The 18,455-nt window shown below is 41.0% G+C and overlaps 1 protein-coding gene across 1 annotated transcript in view; it reads right to left on the bottom strand.

Moving 5' to 3' along the window:
- LOC144699829 (E3 ubiquitin-protein ligase rnf213-alpha-like) overlaps positions 1–18,455 on the bottom strand; it is a 158,955-nt gene that overhangs the window by 135,121 nt on the left and 5,379 nt on the right. The window contains exons 2-10 of the mRNA XM_078571116.1: positions 16,384–16,709; positions 14,794–15,126; positions 12,683–12,854; positions 12,036–12,112; positions 10,319–10,490; positions 9,154–9,326; positions 4,857–5,216; positions 1,392–1,477; positions 92–247 (exon numbers count right to left, since the gene is read on the bottom strand). Coding sequence (XP_078427242.1) covers positions 92–247; positions 1,392–1,477; positions 4,857–5,216; positions 9,154–9,326; positions 10,319–10,490; positions 12,036–12,112; positions 12,683–12,854; positions 14,794–15,126; positions 16,384–16,695 — 1,841 coding nt within the window. The 5' untranslated portion in view covers positions 16,696–16,709. The remainder of the gene's footprint in view (positions 1–91; positions 248–1,391; positions 1,478–4,856; positions 5,217–9,153; positions 9,327–10,318; positions 10,491–12,035; positions 12,113–12,682; positions 12,855–14,793; positions 15,127–16,383; positions 16,710–18,455) is intronic.

Below are 18,455 nucleotides of genomic sequence, written 5' to 3'. Positions count from 1 at the left end.
ATAATATACTATGCCTAACCAATTCAATTCTAAGAATCCAACAAACAAGAGAACATATTTTATTGCAGTATACATATACGTTTCACCTTACCGTAAATTAATGACTTCAAGTAAAATGCTTCCATTTTCAAGAAGTAAAAATAATTTGTCATATCTTTGATTAAAATTAACTTCACTTGGAATTATAGCATTGATATGAATAGTGAACATGTTTGATACAGGTAAATTGAAGCAAGCTGCTGGTTGGCTGTAATAAAAACAGAAAAGTAAAATCAATCAGTTAACAACTGAAAATAAACTGTACAGCTTTATTTATTAGACAGTCATACCAAGTGGGTTCAAGACTTTTCCCACTATAATTTGAGTTTATAATCTTAGCTAATGTGACAATGCAGTGTCAGGGATGCTGTTTTGTGCTGAAGACTCCTGTCCACCTTTTAAAATGGTTGTTAAACATTATGTGATGTTAACAGAGAAGCCGACAGCTATCCCAGTCCTGGTCACCATTCTTACCATCACCAAAAACAGATTAACTGGACACTAATTTCACTGGTGTTGGTCTTTCAATGAGTAAAAGCTGCTACCATGTTTGCCTACAAAAGATTAGGCAGTGCACTTAAAAGCCATTCATTGTGTGTGAAAAACTATCAGACTTTTCAGGGAGATGAGCGAAGGTACCATTTAAATGCAGATCTTTATTTTTTTTCATTTAGAAATTGACATTGTTTACAGTTCCTAGACTTTGACATCTAATAACCTGATTAAGTTTATTTAGAAAACCCTAACCCTAACCCACGGGATGAGAAGAAGGTTGCAACCAACAGTGAGGGCCAGGGAGCAAGTGAGCAGGAAAAAGCAGCTGGGCCTTAGATTACACTGGAAGTGAGTTGTGTAGACTGGGAAATAACAGATGGGAGAACTATATAGATAACAGCAAATATGCACACATGGCCAGACACGTGGAATGATTGTGATTTGTATGTGCATGTAGGAATTAATTATTCTGGAAAAATGCCATTAGAGAAAAGAAATATATTTTCAGACTCCCTTTTCCTGGAGTAGTGTTTTCCTACTAACATAAGATTTTTGGGACTAGGTTTCCTCACATCTTGGCTTTAGCAGGTTGGTGGGGTTGCTGTTGGGAGAGGGGGTTGCGACTGGGGTGGGGGTACGATTGGTGAACAAAGGAATTGAAACAGTTGCACTCCTTTTAAATTGCTTATTAAATCCAAAACTGGATTTTCCATGTTTTGCCAAAATCAGAACACGATACTTTCTGCTCTCTACAATTTATTTCAAACAACAAAATGTTTCTCATCGATAATAAAAATCTTGTAATAATGCTATTTGTTCCCCTTTAGAAAGCATTGTTAGGAAAACACTGGACTCACTTCTGATCATTAGATGGTTTTTTGCTTTTGTCTGTTGGATTTGCTTCTGGAATGTTCTTGTTGTCATCATTTGTTTCGCTTCCGCCCTATGGAAATAGTTTTGCAAAAATCAGCTTTCCTGCCACATTATAGTTCAGAGATAAATTGCAACATTAACAAGTAATGAAATCAAGACAAAGTAATTCATTCTGTTAATATTGATTATTTCATGACAGCTTGTAGCTGTACTTTTTATTATGGGAGACAAAATGGATTTATTTGAAATATCCCTGATTTTAGAATGCATTATTTCTTTGTAAATTGATATAACAGAGTTTACCTGTCCATAATCATCTTGACTAATACAATTGCCAGCCGTTCTCCTTAGTTCGTGATCTTGTCAGTTTGTACATACCCAGAGTACTATTTCCGGTTAGAAGGGTATATAGCAAAACTCGTAGAGAAAAAAAATGTGTGGTGTAAAATGGGCTGCCAATTCACTAATGGGCACTTTTCACATTACTTTAGCGCCTTTCCTGCATCATCTTTACAATCGTGTCCTTTACTTTATATTGCCTTGCCTCGTTCTTCCTACAAAATGTGCCACTTAATACTACTCTGTATTAAATTTTATCTACCCTGTATATGTTCACCCATTCCACCAAACTGCATATGTTCTCTTGAAGTCTATCACTACCCACCTCATGGCTCACAATACTTCCAAGCTGTTTCCAATGCAAACTTTGCACATCCAAGCCTAGGCCATTATATCAGGAAAGGGGTGGTCTTTGTACTGACTCCTGTGGATCCGCAGTGTATATCTTTCTTCAGTCAGATAATCGGTCATTAACCACTACTGTTTCCTGTCACTTGACCAACTTCGTATCCATGCTGCCACTTTCCCTTTTATTCCGACTTCAGCTTAACTGGCTGTCTATTATGTGGCATGTTATGCTTTATCAAGTGCCTTTTGGAAGTCTATATACGCCACATCAATTGCATTACCCTCATCAACCATATCTGTTACCCAAAAAATTCAATCAAGTTATTTAAACACAATTTGCCTTAAGAAAATCCATGCTGACTTCACAAGTAATCCACACTTGTGCAAGTGACTGCAATGGAGAAAATAATGGAACTTAAGGTAGGTACCTCTCTCTAAGACCAGAATATTAAAAGCAATAGGTGAAGATGAAGAAATCGCAGATGGCGTTAGTCATAATTTTCCAAAGCTCTCTAGATTTAGTAGTTATGCCTCTTCTAACACCTTGCCTCCATTTGCTAGTTCAGAGAGACTGCTCTCCTTGGCACCACTCTTACCTATCCAATCACAGCCAGAGTACCTCCACCAATGGCTTCCTTTCCCGTCAATGCTTCTGGAGTTTGCAAATAACTTTTCCATGGCCCCCTGCTTTTCCTCATCTGCATGTTGCCCCCTTTATAATGTCATCCACAGACGTCAAGTTGGCTCGGACAGCTAACGTGTGGATTAGTTTAATGCCAATAGCACAGGGATCAATCCCCGTTCTGGCTGAGGCAGACCTTGGGCCCTGCCTCTGTGCCCTACCTGTATTAAAAATAACATCAGGGCACTGTGCCATGGTTTGGCAAATAATCACCAAGGACCTGCCTTGGGCAAAGAACTGAAGAAGATAAAAATACAAGTTGTTATTTACACAAAATAATCACCAAGAAATTACAGGAAAATGTATAATGCCTGGTAAATTATGTATGCAGTAAAGAATATGTTTTAAATGATTCTTCCAGGATTTTATCATGGCTAAATATTGCTGAGGTTATATATTTTCTTACATAATATTTGCATATTATGTAATGTATTGGGTGGTTTAGATCCACATACAGGTAGTATAGTGTTACAAGCCACATGGTGCTTTGTTGGCAATGATCACTGTGGATCATTGATTTGTTGTATTTTCTTTTTGCTTTTTAAAATCTCTCTCATTCCCTCCTGAACCCTGTTTCCTCTTGCTGTCTCAAAGGGTGGAATCTTGTGCTCTCACTGATTGCGAGCTGAGTGGCAGGACGGGCATGTAATTTGGCAGGATGGTGGCGCATCAGAGCCTGTTGCCTTCCCGCCTGGGCAGGAAGGCCTATGGTCAACCTATCGCCCACCGGCAATTGAGGCCCTTAAGTGGCTAATTAATGACTACTTATGAGCCTCATCCTACCGCTGCTGGTATTAACCCAGTGGCAGATGGGCCTGTTGCCCTGTGACATGCAGGACAGGTAAACCTGTGTGGGCTGCCTGTCACCTCTGGGGGTGCGGGGTATAGGGTAGGGACAGGACATCTGGAAAGGGGGGATGGCCACCGAGATCCAACTGCTGCGCTTGCTGCTGACCCCAGGGTAGACATAGGGAGGAGGTTTCCCCTGGTTGGGGGGGTGTTGAGAACCAGGCGCCAGAGCCTCCTAATGAGGTAAGCCATTTAGGACTGGGATGAGGGAGAATTTCTTCACTCAGAGGGTGGTGAATCTTTGGAATTCTCTACCCAACAGAGCTGTGGAGGCTCAGTCATTGAGTATGTTCAAGTCAGAGATCAATGGATTTCTAAATACTAAAGATATCAAGGGATAGAGGGATAGTGCGGGAAAATAGCCTTGAGGTAGAAGACCAGCCACGATCTAGTCGAATGGAAGAGCAGGTTCAAGAGGCCAAATAGCCTACTCCTGCTCTTATATTTGTTTCTTTTAGTTCCTCCATTTTCAATTTTTAGCCAAAAAAAACCCAAGTATTGGGCAGAATTTTGCCCTTGATGGGTGGGCAGGCCCGACCAGCAGGGTGGTGGGCGGTCAGTCGATCGCCGCCGATGAAACGGGCCCCGCCGCCATTTTGAGTGGGCGGGCCAATTAAGGCCCACCCGCAGGCTGCCCGACAGGAAGCGCTATGTGCTTCCTGTGTGGGGTGGGGGGGAGGGATTCCCCAACTGTCAGAGTGCACTCTTTCGTGCATGAAAGAGCGCACATCTCCCTGAGATTAAGTGCTGTCTCAGGGAGAGCACTGAAAATTTTATAAACATCAAAAATAGAAAAATAAAAAAATTATTAAAATGTCCCCCTCATGTGACAATGTCACACGAGATGGGACATGTTAATAAATATGACTAAAACTTTATTAAACTTTTTAAAAACAGACATGAAACCTCATCCCGCCAGTGGGTGAGGTTTCATGTTTTTTCAGAAGCCTGCCGGGGCTCCTGGCATGCCCGCCAACCTTAACGTTTGACGGGCAGGGCCTTTAATTGGTTTAACTACCCTGTCAATGGCCTCAATTGGCCATTGGCAGGTCGGCGGGCAGACAGCTGATTTTGTTATCCGCCCGCCTTCCTGAATATTTAAATGGGGCGGGATGACGTCGGGGGTTCCTCGCCCCGCCCCCAACTCGCCGACTGAAAAATTCTGGCCATTAAGTGGAGTATACTACATGGACTTGACCAACATAATGGTGAGGCCTCCATATTTTGTTACCTTTTTCTGCATGGCTTTGCGATTTTTTTGAACGGAATCACTTCTGTCTGCGTTGTAACTGGCTGACTGATCTTTAGTAGATATCTGTTTGGTTGTGTCTTCACTCTTGCTCTGACCACTCTGTGAAGCACCAGCAGCTCTCTCTTTAGCTTCCAATTCTGACTGAGTTTTGACTTTTCCACCTTCCCGTGCTTCCTTGGAATCCACATTACTGGTCTGTGGCAGGGGTGTCGCCTCCAGCTCTAACACATTATCCGATGCAGCAGATGTTGACACACCCTCCACCACATCAGCAACCTGAAGCATTTTACTTTTCTTTTGAGAGTCCTCCTTTTCATTCTGCCTCTTCTTTCTTTTCTTCTTTTTTTTTAAATTTAAGAAAATAATTTAATCACACGTACAACTTATTCTAAAAATCAAAAGAATTTTGAAAGGTTAAGGAGTATTTTTATCATTTATTCTCCTATAAAGTGTTAATACCATGTTACTTGTTCATTTGAATGGTTATACTTGGTTGTGCCAAAATGACTCGTAGCTGTTATTTTCTATGCCGTGACTTAAATTGGCAATGTTTCTGTGGCTACTTTCACCTTCACTAATGCTCCTTCCTCACTTCCCAGTCAGTTAAATTGCCACATAAATGCTTAAAAAAAATGGAATTCCTGCTTACCCAGTTGTGCATTGCGCAAAGGAGATCAGTGGAGCACCAAATTTGGAAAGTCCGTGGTTAGGATTTTCTGATCCTGCCAAGGGCGGGACTGGAAATTCCTGCCGAAAGTCAATGGACATTTTGTTGGTTTGCCAAATTTTCTGCTCAGCCCTCTACAAGTCCCATCACGGGCAGGACTGGAAAATCCCGGCCCATGTTACTCATCAGGATATGGAGGCAGACGACAGGATAGAGATAAGAAATTATCTTTGTTGCTGTGGGACAGTTTCACCGCGTGGCAGTTGTCTAAAGAGTACGCCAATGCAGCACAGACTACATGAGCTCAGGGCTCGGTTCCGTGAGGACCTAGAAAGAGGTTGGGAAAATACTTGATATGAAAAAGATCAACAAGGCCTGCCTGTAAATTTTCAGTGTGAGATAGGATAAAATGGCAAATAGCAGATGCCTGGATTAGAAGTTTAAAAAAAGATAAAAAAGACTTGCAATAAGCTCCTTTTATAATGTCAGGACATCCCAATGTGATTTACAGCCAACAAAGTACTTTCAAAGCCTGGTCACTCTTGAAATTTAGGAAATGTAGCAGCCAATTTGCACACAGCAAGCTCCCATGAATAGCAATGTATAATAAGTAGATAAATCTGTTAAGTGTTGCTGATTGAGGGATAAATATTAGCTAGGACACAGGGGGTAACTCCCCTCTCCTTCTTCAAAATACTGCCATGGAATCTTTTATGTCCAACTGAGAGATAAGAGGAGGCAACACAAAAGCAAAATGCTGCACATGGTGGAAATCTGAAAAAAAAACAAAGTACTGGAAATGCTCAGAAGGTCTGGCAGTATCTGTGGTGAGAGTAACAATGTTTCAGGCTTTGACCTTTTACCAGGGAAGATGGGGCCTCAGTTTTGAGTCTCACCTGAAAGACAGGATCTTCGACAGTGCAGCACTCCCTCAGTACTGAACTGGAGTTTCAGTCTTGATTTGCGTGCTCAAGTCCTGGAGTGGGACTTGAGTCCAAAATCTTTGACTCAAGCAAGAGGGTCACCAAAAATGAGCCACAGCTGACACCAAAAGTGCTACTTTATGCTGCTGTGGAGTCATGAATGAAACTCAAAGGGAAACTATCTTCCCTTGACCTAGATCACTCTAACAATCAAATCTGGCACATAATCGAAGGGCAATGTCAACAGGAAAAGTCTCTCAGCAGAAATGATTAACTGCATATGAAACAAGACTTGTTGAATTAATAGGCGGGGAGCTTCTCGAAGGAGTGGAACTTAATGACATCAGACAGATGCAGATAGGTGACCAGGAGAACTGGTATGTTTCATATTAATCATCATATGCTCTACAATTCCCAACATATGTTACATTAATGTATATACATAATGATTCTGCAGAAGAAAGAATAACTCCTATTAATACAGTATTCAAATGGATGAGTGTGTTTGTAATGACCTTTTTCCTCTTACTTTAGAGCAAGAAGGGTCCAGTGCAGCATTCAGGGCAGGATAACAGGCAGTATTACACCAGCCATCCTTGCCCCCCACCCCCGAAACAAGCACATGCTCAGCTACAAACACCTTGTGACATTGCGACAATGATATGAAAGTGGAAGCACAGAGCACTGATAATAGACAGATGTAAGAAATGAGGCACGAGAAGATTGATGAGGAGAAGAGTTTCAGTCTCAAGGACTGCATGGCCTTTCTACTGAGGTTCCGATCTCAGTCGGTTCGCTTTGCAAAACAAAAAGTCAATGAAATGAATAGGCCATTCAGCCCAGTAAAACTCATCATGCAGGAAAGAAAGAAAGAACTTACATTCATTTTGCACCTTGCACAGCATTAGCCCTGTAGTGATCTGTTTACTAATATCTATCAGAAATGCCAGCTTAGCCTGGGATAACTTCCCTTTCGAGTTTACCATCTGACAAAGTGTTTAGCATCTCAGTGCCTCCCCCTATTGGCATAGCTGAGGCATTGCAGGTGCGAACCCATTCTCTGCTATTTCATTACAGTGCACTGGGGGGGCTGATTTTCAGCACCACATTCAGGTGCTGATGATCCTCTGCAAGTGGCCATGATGAGTTCCTGCGCTGAAACACTGGGTTAGCCTGCATTTAGCACAAGAAGCTATCTTGATAAAGGAGTCAAAACCAGCATGAGAAAGGGCTGCTTGGTGGCTTGTTAAGCAGCTGATTGCCATTTAAAATACTTGCTGGCACTCAAAGAAACTGCATCGTATTTTCATGTCTGGCACTTCAACTAACACCCTCTCCTAACAACGACCAGCTGTTTGTAATAAGTACAATGTTGATGTTGATTTCAAGTCCTACTTAAAGGGATCACTATTTCATGTCCACTGCTAATGTGAAAAAAAATCTCTGAAACACATTGGAAGACCTTATAGGACATTTCATCAAGACTTCAACAGTTGAGCAATATTTATTCTGGAAATTCTCTAAGGACTCCACCAAAAAAGTGTAAATGCTGTGTCACACCATAAGAAAGGTTGTGTTTGCTCGCGAGCATCTTCCCAGGAGTTCCCCTAGATTTGCAGGAGGAATGGGAAAAGGACATGAGGCCAATCAGAACAGCCCTATTTGCTGCAGGACAGAAGGACAGGAAATGGAGCTGATGTCCTTCCGCCAATGTAGGTACAGGACATCCCTCGCCCTCTGCACCTCTTCCAGAGCTGCACCCGAGAACCTGTGTGCCCTATTTCCCTCGGTCCCCAAGCCATTCTGCAATACGCTGTTATTCGCCAGTCAGAGCACTCCAACCCTTCAGTGGAAGTGGGTGCACCAGCTCCACAAAAACTGCATCTAATCAGCACCTGAAGGTTTCTTGTTTACCATAATTGAATTTGCCTGAAGGTGCTAATTGGCAATTAGGACCCAAATTGTGTGTCAAAACAGACTTTCAAACAGGCTAGCTTTATTAGCACTGCACCCCCTTTGGACTCTATTTTCCTCCTTTGGCTAAAATACCCCCCTTTTAACGATTCACAACTGCATACTCAACTTTGTTCCTTTTTCCTTGCAAAATAATTAAAATTAAGCACTTGTACTCGAGCACCATGTAATGCAAAGCTTTTATTTTAACTCCTTGTTAATTTGCCTTAAACTTCAGAAGCAAATAACTTCAGACTTTATCCTGTCACTGCCTTTTTGTGCCTCATGTCATATACGTAACATAAGACTCAGTCTCACTTGTGACTGAACAAGTGCCGAGTTCCCTGCTGGACAGGTGGATTAAGAAACAGCTTGGTATAATATGGAGCTGTACACATCTACAACTCCAGGTTTGATTATTGATCGATACGAAGTTCACTGATCTCAGTAGTTGGGACACCAGCTGTGGCCTCCGTTCCTTGGAATGAGGAGGAGAAAAAAATGGTCGGCCAATGATCCCCTAATATGATTGCTGTCCCAATGACGCCAATTAAAAAGAGTGTGTGTGGTCATTCACTGAGTGAGAATGGCTCTTCATGGGCAATAACCTGCCAACACTCATTGGCTAAATGAATGTATGATGACGACAGGCAGACCAGCAAGAGTGAGGTAAAATTGGCAAAAAAAAACTAATTGCACAGGATGCGCATTTTAAAGATTAGCACAACTGTACCTTTGATTTACTTTCAACATGTTCACCATCCCCTGGAGAGCTCTCCGACGGGGGAATTTGCTCTTTCACAGCATCTTGTGGACCAACTTGTTCCACGTCTTTAACAGGTTCTGACTGTTTTTGCTCTGTGGTCAGCTTGGGTTCAGCAGCAGCTTGCGCTGTTTCACTGGTATCTGGAGGGTACAAACACCATACTGTAAAGTGTAGGGCAGAATTTCTGAAAAGACATTTAAAAATTGGACAGCTAGAATATTAAATATCATCTACTGCAAACATTTAGCAAATAATAGTAATATTTCTAATTATACTCTGGCTTGCCTCATGTAAATATGATGTCCTGTCAGCTTGACCAGACTGTGATTTCATGCTGGCGGGCCGATTAGGGTCCGCCCAGTGTGAGTCGCGTGCCGCAGCGCTTTTGTGTTGGGGGAGGGGGAGGAGGGCAAGAGCGCCAGTTTACGCATGTGTGTGGGCGTGCGCTGGAAAAGCTCCCTGAGACATAGAGTTTAAAACATTAAAAATAAAGATTTCTACAATATTATAAAACATGTCCCCTCATGTGACTCTGTCACATGAGCCAGGACATGTTATTAAGGAAATGTTTTAACTTTTATTGCTGTTGGAAACCTCATCTCGCCCATGGATGAGGTTTCCTAAAAAATGCAAAGGCTGCTTGGCCTTTTCACCTGCCCACCAACCACAAGGTTGGATGGGCAGTGAAAAATTTCTTTCAATTTTAACTTTAATGGCCTTAATAGGTCCTCTAATTGTCAGCGGGCGTGCTGCCGACTCCGGCGTGTGCCCGCCGAGCGAAATATTGTGCGAGTGAAAACGTCGGGACGCTCACCCGACGTCATCGCGCGTCATTTTACGCTCGGTCAGATCGGGCGGGTGCCTGCCTGACGAGTGTTATATTCTGGTCATAGGGTGGAATTTTACAACAGTGGGATTTTATGGTCCCGCTGAAGTCAGTGGAGTTTAGAATGGATCACCACATTTTATGGCCCTGTCTTCGCTGCAACTGGGCCGTAAAATTCTGACCATGGTGTCTTCAGTTTGCTCTGATTTCATACTGTAAAATCTTTAATGCAGTGGTAAATAGTCCATTTCCCTTTTGCTTGGAACCAACATGTCAATGAAGTTTTTTTAGGTATCAGTGCCTCACCTTCACCAGAGTGGCCCAGCTGACTGGTATCATGGTCACGCTCACCATCTGCCTGCTCTCCGTGTGTTGTCTCAGCTGAATCATTAGCTGGTGACTCCTTCTTTTGGTTTGTTGCAGTAGTTTGATTAATTGAGTCTTTCCTCTTCTTTCTACTTCGGTTTCTGCGCCTCTTCTGTTAAATAACCCACTGAACATTAATGAACAATCTGCTCCAGGTAAGTAAACAAATGAACTCGGCATGAAATTGCATTATGTCTGGAGTGTGGGATTCAAGAGGTTTTATTTTTCAACAGGTAATAAAATTGGTTTGCTGTTTTTTTTTAGAAATATAAAATACTACAAAATCCAAATATAAAGAAATAAAAAGTCAAAATTCAGAACAGTTTAATGGTCACATACCATCTTTAATGTATAGAACCAATATGCTGGGCTGATAATACAGTAGTAATAGCATGCACACCACTCTTAGATATCTTCAGTTCAGTTTTGTTGATGCCTTTAAGGGTGTATTTGCACTGTAACTGCTGCATTAGTGTAAAACAGTTTTGCTTCACAGCAATGCTGTAGTTATTGTCAATTCAGGCTGAATGCATTGGCATGGTCCCAACATGACACTGAGACAACAAAGAGCAAGACCTCTGGAGAAAGGCAAGTCTCACAACACTTCACTTTGACCAGTTTGGGCTTTAGAACCTGATTTATATGCCATAAGTTTAGCTGCGGTGCAAAGCTAAAGGAGGCAATTTTCACCAGATACTTTACGTGAATAACCTTTCTGGTGGCCAAGGTGGGAGTATTGAGCTGTGTGGTCTGGAATAAATCTTTCCCAACAACTATGTAACTCTGAGTACATTCACAGTTCTTGACTTTTTTTTTCCAGGAGTGGGACATGAACCCACTACCTTCTGACTCAAAGGCGAGGGTGCTATGAACTGAGCCACAGCTGACACCTCCCTGGTGGCCTGGTGGCCAAGGTGGGGTCTTAAGTGGAAGTGCCACTAAATTGCATTTAGTACAAAATTCCACCTTGGCAAAAGAGTTGAAGCTTGTGTTAGGAACAGCCTTATTAGTGAGGGTGTGTGGAATTTTGGTGGATAGTGGTTGACCTAATGCCCCCTCCTAACAGCGACAGGCTGATTGCAAGTAAAAATGTAGTTGGAACTCTGATTGGCCGATGCGCTGCCATGGAGAAAGCAACATAAAATTGATTGGGGAGCCTATAGTGCTCCCTAGCTTTCTCCATGGCAATGCCTCGGCCAATCAGTCGAATTGCCAACGAATCAGCACCCTTTTCTCCTGTAGTATAAATTGTTGTGATGGTTTGAAATTTTGCATTCTTGCGTTTGCCCCGATGAGTGCAAGATGAAAAATTTCAGCAACGTATATCTCCTTTCAGCAATATTTTAGCAATTTTTTAGATTTACTTACAAATGAAAAACTGAATGGTCAACAGTATAAATGAGCTGCTTATTCTCAATGTTGAAATATTAGACCTGAAATTATTCTGTGGGATAGTAACAAATAAATCTAATACGTTCATACAACTATTCTCAGTTATTTTAGTGGCCATGTTAATTGCTTAAGACAAAACAATACTGCTGCTAAAATAGAGGGGGGGAGTTTCAGATCAGTGGGCACTCTTGAGTCATATCCCACAATGTTGTTTCAGGCCCCTGATTCCAGAAAAAAATTTCTTGGTACATTATTCCATACTCACCCTCTTCTTTCGTTTACTTCCCATGCATTCAGTGTTGCTGACTACATCTGTTTGGAGAGGGGAGTCTTTTTCATCATCTGTCATAACAGTGAAGTAATCATCATCAGTAAGTTCAGCTTTTGTTTTATCACCCAATCTATCAAGTCCCCCTAGAACACTCTGGCTTGTATGTTTATCACTTGATGGTCTATATTCATTGTGGATGTCAGGTAAGTCCTATTCCACCAGTAGAGCTGGAATATTCATCACACCTGATAAAACCAATTGAAAATAGACATTAGTCTATTCGCTCCAAAATTACTCCAGTCAGGGTTAATTAACCTATGTGCTTGTACATACTGGGCATGGGATGGCAGGCCCCAATTCAGCAATTAACCACTATATATGGTACTGAGTGTACTACAGAGTATGAGTTGCTCGCCATGTCAACCTGCTCTTTCCAAAGATGGAATAATGAATCCAGACCAATTATGGCCATTAGAAACAGCACTGGTCCCTTTATCGTTCCAACATTTTGTAATAAGTACTTAATGGGATATCTACGTTACATTATCAAAACTTAATGTAGACGTCATGCATATCTGTGCTTTTTTATTGCAAGTTTTACAATTCCTTGCATAACTTTGAGCAGAAATGTAATATTTCACCTCCTTTAACTGCTGCAGCAACATTGAGTTTATGTTGCTGATTTGCAACCTCAGCTCGTGTGGAATCTGCAGATGATTCTTTCTCAGGCAAACAAGGCAAATTTCCTGATTTCTCCAGGAAAACGGAAGGCTGATCGTTTCCATTCTTCTTTCTGTTCCATTTCTGGCTTTCCTGCGACGCAAAAAACAACTTATCAGCCATTAAGTCTCAGCACAAAAATCATACTTTAAATTTCTGCTATGTAACAAATTTGGTTTGGGCTAAGCACATGTGGGTAGAACATGACCTTTCTAATTGTGTTAATTTAGGGAAACATTGGAAGTGAAACAGGTTATGACTTGTTCAAATAGAGAAATTTTTAAAAATGAATACTAGTGTGCACTGAGGAGCAACCATAGTTATGCACGTTTACCATTAGCATTCATGCATGTACAGCATTCGTCATAATACAACAGCATACTTTCCATAACACAGATAAAATCCTCAGGAATCTTGTATATTTGATTCCACCATGCTAAATAAAATGGATAACAATTGCTATTTCAACCTGTTATCAGATTGTGGACAAAAGGTGGAACACAAGTGAGTGGTACAACATTGTTGTTTGCACTAGAATGTCTAATGAATTAAAGTACAAGATGCGTATTATCTGACTACCACCTTTTGATTACCCATCTTTGTCCCATTTTTTTCGTCCCTGACAGTAGCCTGTATTATGCATTGGGTTTGAGGGAGTGACTACTGAGGGAGCTTTCCACTGTTGGTGGTGCTGTCTTTCAGATAAGGTATTAGACCAAGGCCATGTCCGCCCTCTCGGATGAACATCAAAGACCACCATGCCACTATTTCGAAAAAGAGGAGGGGAAAGCTCTTGGTATTCTGTCCAATATCTATCCCTCAACCAACATCATTAAAACAGATTATCTGGCCGTTATCACATTACTGTTTCCGGGAGCCTTCTGTGCACAAATTGCCTGCCACATTTCCTACAACAAGTGATTGCACTTCAAAAGTACTTTGTTGGCTGTAAACTGCGTTGCAATGTCCTGGCATGGTGAAAAGTGCTACATAAATGTGAGTTTATTTTTTTCTTTCTTTTTGCTTCCAATAATTGTCATGTATGCAGCCAAAGGACTGTTTTTGGAGCTGATTGAATCCTGTATAAACTGAACCTTTGTGCTTGTACGTGGTGTGCTTGGGATAATAATCCCCAATTTAACAACTGACTCCTATGCATGACATTTATATCACTGCAGAATAGGACCCCTTACCCTTTGAACGGTAAAAAGTAGCATGCTGCCAGTGCAATCGATATTGATTTAAAGTACTTTGTTAAATTTATTTAATAAATTAAGAAGCAAAAAGGTATGTAAAGATATAGCACAGCAATCAAAAGACAATAAAATCATAATTGGTCAATTTAGAATAAATTACTTTTTAGAATGCACATCTAACAGAATCTCATAGCAATAAGATATTTTGGAGACACAGTCAGGTTTGCTCCTTGGTGGACCTTCCAGAAATCATGTTAGTGGACAATGTATCCATAGAGTTTGAATTTCATGCTGAGCTAAAGAGTTCAGGAAATATTCCAGTGGGCTCTGAAGATAGACTAATCAATGATCAATTATCAAAGGCACAATAATAGGAATCATTGCACAGAAGGCTGAAGAGCAAGCGCTCAAACTTTTCTGAGTTCCCAGTATTTGTTGACCATTTTGCAAAACAACCTTAATGTAGAACTAAGCCACCTGAACTGCCTGATTTCCAGTTCAATTAGACTAGCCTATTTCCTTGTAGGCAGCTAGGCTACTCTCCATTCTAAACCACAGCAAAGAGGAAAGCACATCCACTTTGACTAAAAAATGTAGAAAATGAATGTGGAAAATATACAAGGTAAACACAAACTTCCTAATTGTCACAGTCTGCAATAATTGTCTTGACACTTTGACTAGGTTTCCGAAGTTTTAAAGAAATGATTGCAAATCCTCTTACATTCATTCTACCAAAAATCCCTCTGAAAACACTCCTTTTCCCCCAAAACCACACTCACAAGATATGCAAATAATCACCAAAACATAAAATTGGGATTCAGTGAAATCGAATGTACCTCAGTACTCTTTCCTGCAGGTTCCTGTAGATCAGTTCTTTCTTTCGTTGCATTCTGAGAAAGTGAGGGAGAAAGTGTTTCTCTGGAAGTCGATGCATCGCCAATGATTCTCAGCGAGTTAGATGTTGGGTCATTTGGTATGTCAGATACATCAATGTCACCCAAGTCTAGAGTTTCAATTGTTTCTGATGTAGGCTCCAATGAGACTGGATCTCGATGAGGGAAACACTGATCGTCTGACGTAGCTGCATTTGGTGGAAATGTTTCCTGGAATTCCTGTGGTTTTGCAATCTGCATCTCGTTCACTTCATTGGATAATGTTTCCTGCTGGAACTAAAGGTACATAAAATTACCTTTTATAAACCATGCCACTCAAAGCACTAAGTAGGCCACTTTGTTTTTATCCTAAACATGTGGTTTCCACTGGGTGGAGAGAAGTAAAATCCACTTTCATATTCTACAGAGCTCTCCCCACCACTGTGGGTTTTTTTCACCCCTGCCAGATTTCTCTGCTCCTCGCTTACTGAATTTGGTTCATTGGCATTTGTCAACTTCAAGCATCTCACTTCAACTTAAAATACTCATTATATTTAATGGCTTCACCCTCCCCATCTCTGTAACCTCCTTCAACCCTAAAAAATCCTTCCAGAAAGTTTTTAACCTCCAACTCAGAGCTCTTATACATTACTCACTTCCCCCTAACCTGACCCAAGCCTGCCACAACCAGCAGCCATCTAGACCCCTCATGCTGAAATCCTTTTCCTAAATTCCTCCACCTCCCGCTCCCTCTTTTTAAAGACCCTTCTTAAAACCCACCTGTTTGACCAAATTTTTTTTTTTTGGTTGGACTGGGGGTGAAATTGGTCTAAGTTAGCAGTGTGAAATAGGCTCATAACAGATCGACAGCCTGTTATACACTGCACCAGTTTTTATTTTCCATTGGACTTGCAAAATATTTCCAAGATTTTTAATTTCAAGTGACAGTGAAGTTAGGAAATAAATATTTACAAGAGTCTGAACTACTGTTCCGTGAATTTTAATGGTAAGAATTAAGATTGGGCATGATAAAAATTGGCTGCCCATTTGCTACTAGCTCATTTTGGGCTGCTGGAGTAGACCGATTTAACATTTTATTCCCAGTATCTCCTCCTTTGGCTCACCGTCCACTTTTATCTGAATACATCTTCGTAAAGTGCCTTGGGGTCATTATTGACGTTAAAGGCATAATATAAATGCAAGTTGCTGTTATTATTATTTTATTATGGAATCAAATCCAATGGCAATGTGTGTGTGTATTGCACAGAGGAAGTGTGTGCTCCTGTGTAATAAGCCAAGTACATTATGGGAATTTTCAGTTAGTCAGTTTTTATGATATTCCTCCACTTTGTCTTGTCAGCCAAGATATTGCCACTACAGAGCTCGCTTTCTTGCAACAAACTGCCTTGATTGTTATTAAGCGAGGCAAGACATGATTAAATTAATAATAAATATTCTTGCAATCTTAATATGTGACACCCTGTGGTAAGTTCTCCTTATCTGGCCATTGTGCATTAGGGAATATGCATTTGTCACAAAGATATAAAACTGTACCTCAGTACTCTTCTCTGTAGATTCTGGAAGACAGGTACTTCCTTGAATGGAGTTTTCAGAAAATGAGAGAGAAGCTGTTTCTCCATTAGCTAGTAGTCTGTTGGTGGTGGTCTCTGAGGGAATTATGGGCTCACTTAGAGTTTCAGATGCATCAATGAAATCAGAGTCTACAGTTTCAATTGCAGCTGATGCAGACTCTAAAGTGGCTGGCACTTGGACGGGAATGTGATCAGTAAGCGATGTGGATGAGTCTGGTCCAGATGTTTCTTGGAATTGCTGTGCCACCACAGGCTGCACAATGCTGTCTTCCATTTCAATCTCAACATCTAAAAAGTTTTAGAGTGAACTCTTTTTACTGAAATAATATTTGAATGGACATTATACATTAGTACATTATACTTAGACAGTACTTAGTAACATGAATATAAAATACTGACAAGAGTTTTGAAAATATCAAGGAAATCAACGGTAAGAGAATTGAGTTTGTTGTTAGGGCAGAAAATTATGTCTATGGTCTTCCTGATGCTCAGGTGATACAAATCTTTATTCATCCATGACCATGACAGACAAGCAGTCTGACAGTCATAGAGATAGTCATGACTTGTGATAAAGAAGTAAAGCCAGGTATAGATGGAAGCTGACCCCATGAATATGGGTTATGTCAACAATGGGCAGCATATCAGTGGGAAAGAGGAAGGATCAAGGATATATCTTGGGAGAGTTTTAAAAATGAGTATTCTGTATTGAGAAGAGAAGACAGTTCTGCAGATGCATTCACTGCATCAGGACAGACAGATGTGAAATCATATGAAAGCAATCCCATGGGGAAGGATGTTCCAGTCAACTATATGAAAAATCACGGAGGGGTTGAGGAAAACAATGTCACAATTACAAGACGGTGTCATTTGTGACATTGGCCAGAGCAAACTGGAAGCTGGACTGAGAGGATTCAGACAGGATATTTTGGGAAAGGCAGGCTGGGAAACTACAACATATTCAAAAAGCTTAAAGAAGAAAAGGAAGGTTAGGCATGGACAAGTGATTGAAGGGGACAAGGGGATGAGCTTCTTAGGACTTCTAAAAGGGAGAAGATTACAGCTGAGCCATTAATAATTTCAACAGGTATGAGGACCAGTAACGGTATTTTACTGAGAAACCAAATCAAGCCATCCGGGAAGGCTGGCTTGTGTATTATATCAATATAAACAATATTTCAAAGTAAGACACAGGCCTATGCAGATGGCTCAGTGATTAAATTCACTTCACTGAACAGCGATAAGCTTCAGGAACATCCCAATTTTGATCAGACATGCCAAGTCAAGATTATCTTAGTCACAGCACTGTTGAAGGCGCTACAACAGCCTTCAGCGTCACTGGACTGGGAAGGAGAAATCAGCCAGTGCCTCGACTTCTGGTTGCCATCCAGTTTAATCTGCTACAAAACGCTTGTGAGTGAATGCAGACAAGGAGAGAAATAGAAACAAAAAGCTAAAAGCTACTGCGGATGCTGGGAATCCAAAACAAAAACAGAATTACCTGGAAAAACTCAGCAGGTCTGGCAGCATCGGTGGAGAAGAAATCAGTTGACGTTTCGAGTCTAAGGGTCGTGAGGACTCGAAACGTCAACTGATTTCTTCTCCACCGATGCTGCCAGACCTGCTGAGTTTTTCCAGGTAATTCTGTTTTTGTTAAGGAGAGAAATAGGCTTAGCAATGGCCCCCAGCGCCTCACACACGAGGAACTGGTTTCAAGACCACTTTACTCAATCCAAGCCCTCCTACCAATCCAGCAAGTCAAAGATGGAATTTGATCCAGATCAAGCATATGTGCCTTTTATTCTAAAGGGATAATTTTTTTCAAACATGAGTCTGATGCTGTCTTTAATATGAAGTAGATATCAAAGTGTATGCATGGAATTATGAGGAAGTGAATTTGAGCCTAAAAGTTAGACATAAGTCTTCTTCACTTGAAGAAGAAATCTGATGTGTTATCTCTATCTGATTTGTCATTTTAAGCACACAAACAGTTGCAATATTAGCAATTCATGACTTGCATTGGTTCTTCAAGCAACT

Source organism: Cetorhinus maximus, chromosome 24, assembly GCF_964194155.1.
Source record: "Cetorhinus maximus chromosome 24, sCetMax3.hap1.1, whole genome shotgun sequence".
Classification (NCBI taxonomy): Eukaryota; Metazoa; Chordata; class Chondrichthyes; order Lamniformes; family Cetorhinidae; genus Cetorhinus; species Cetorhinus maximus.
Note: the sequence above shows the minus strand (reverse complement) of the source record. Positions and strands in the feature narration are given on the sequence as shown.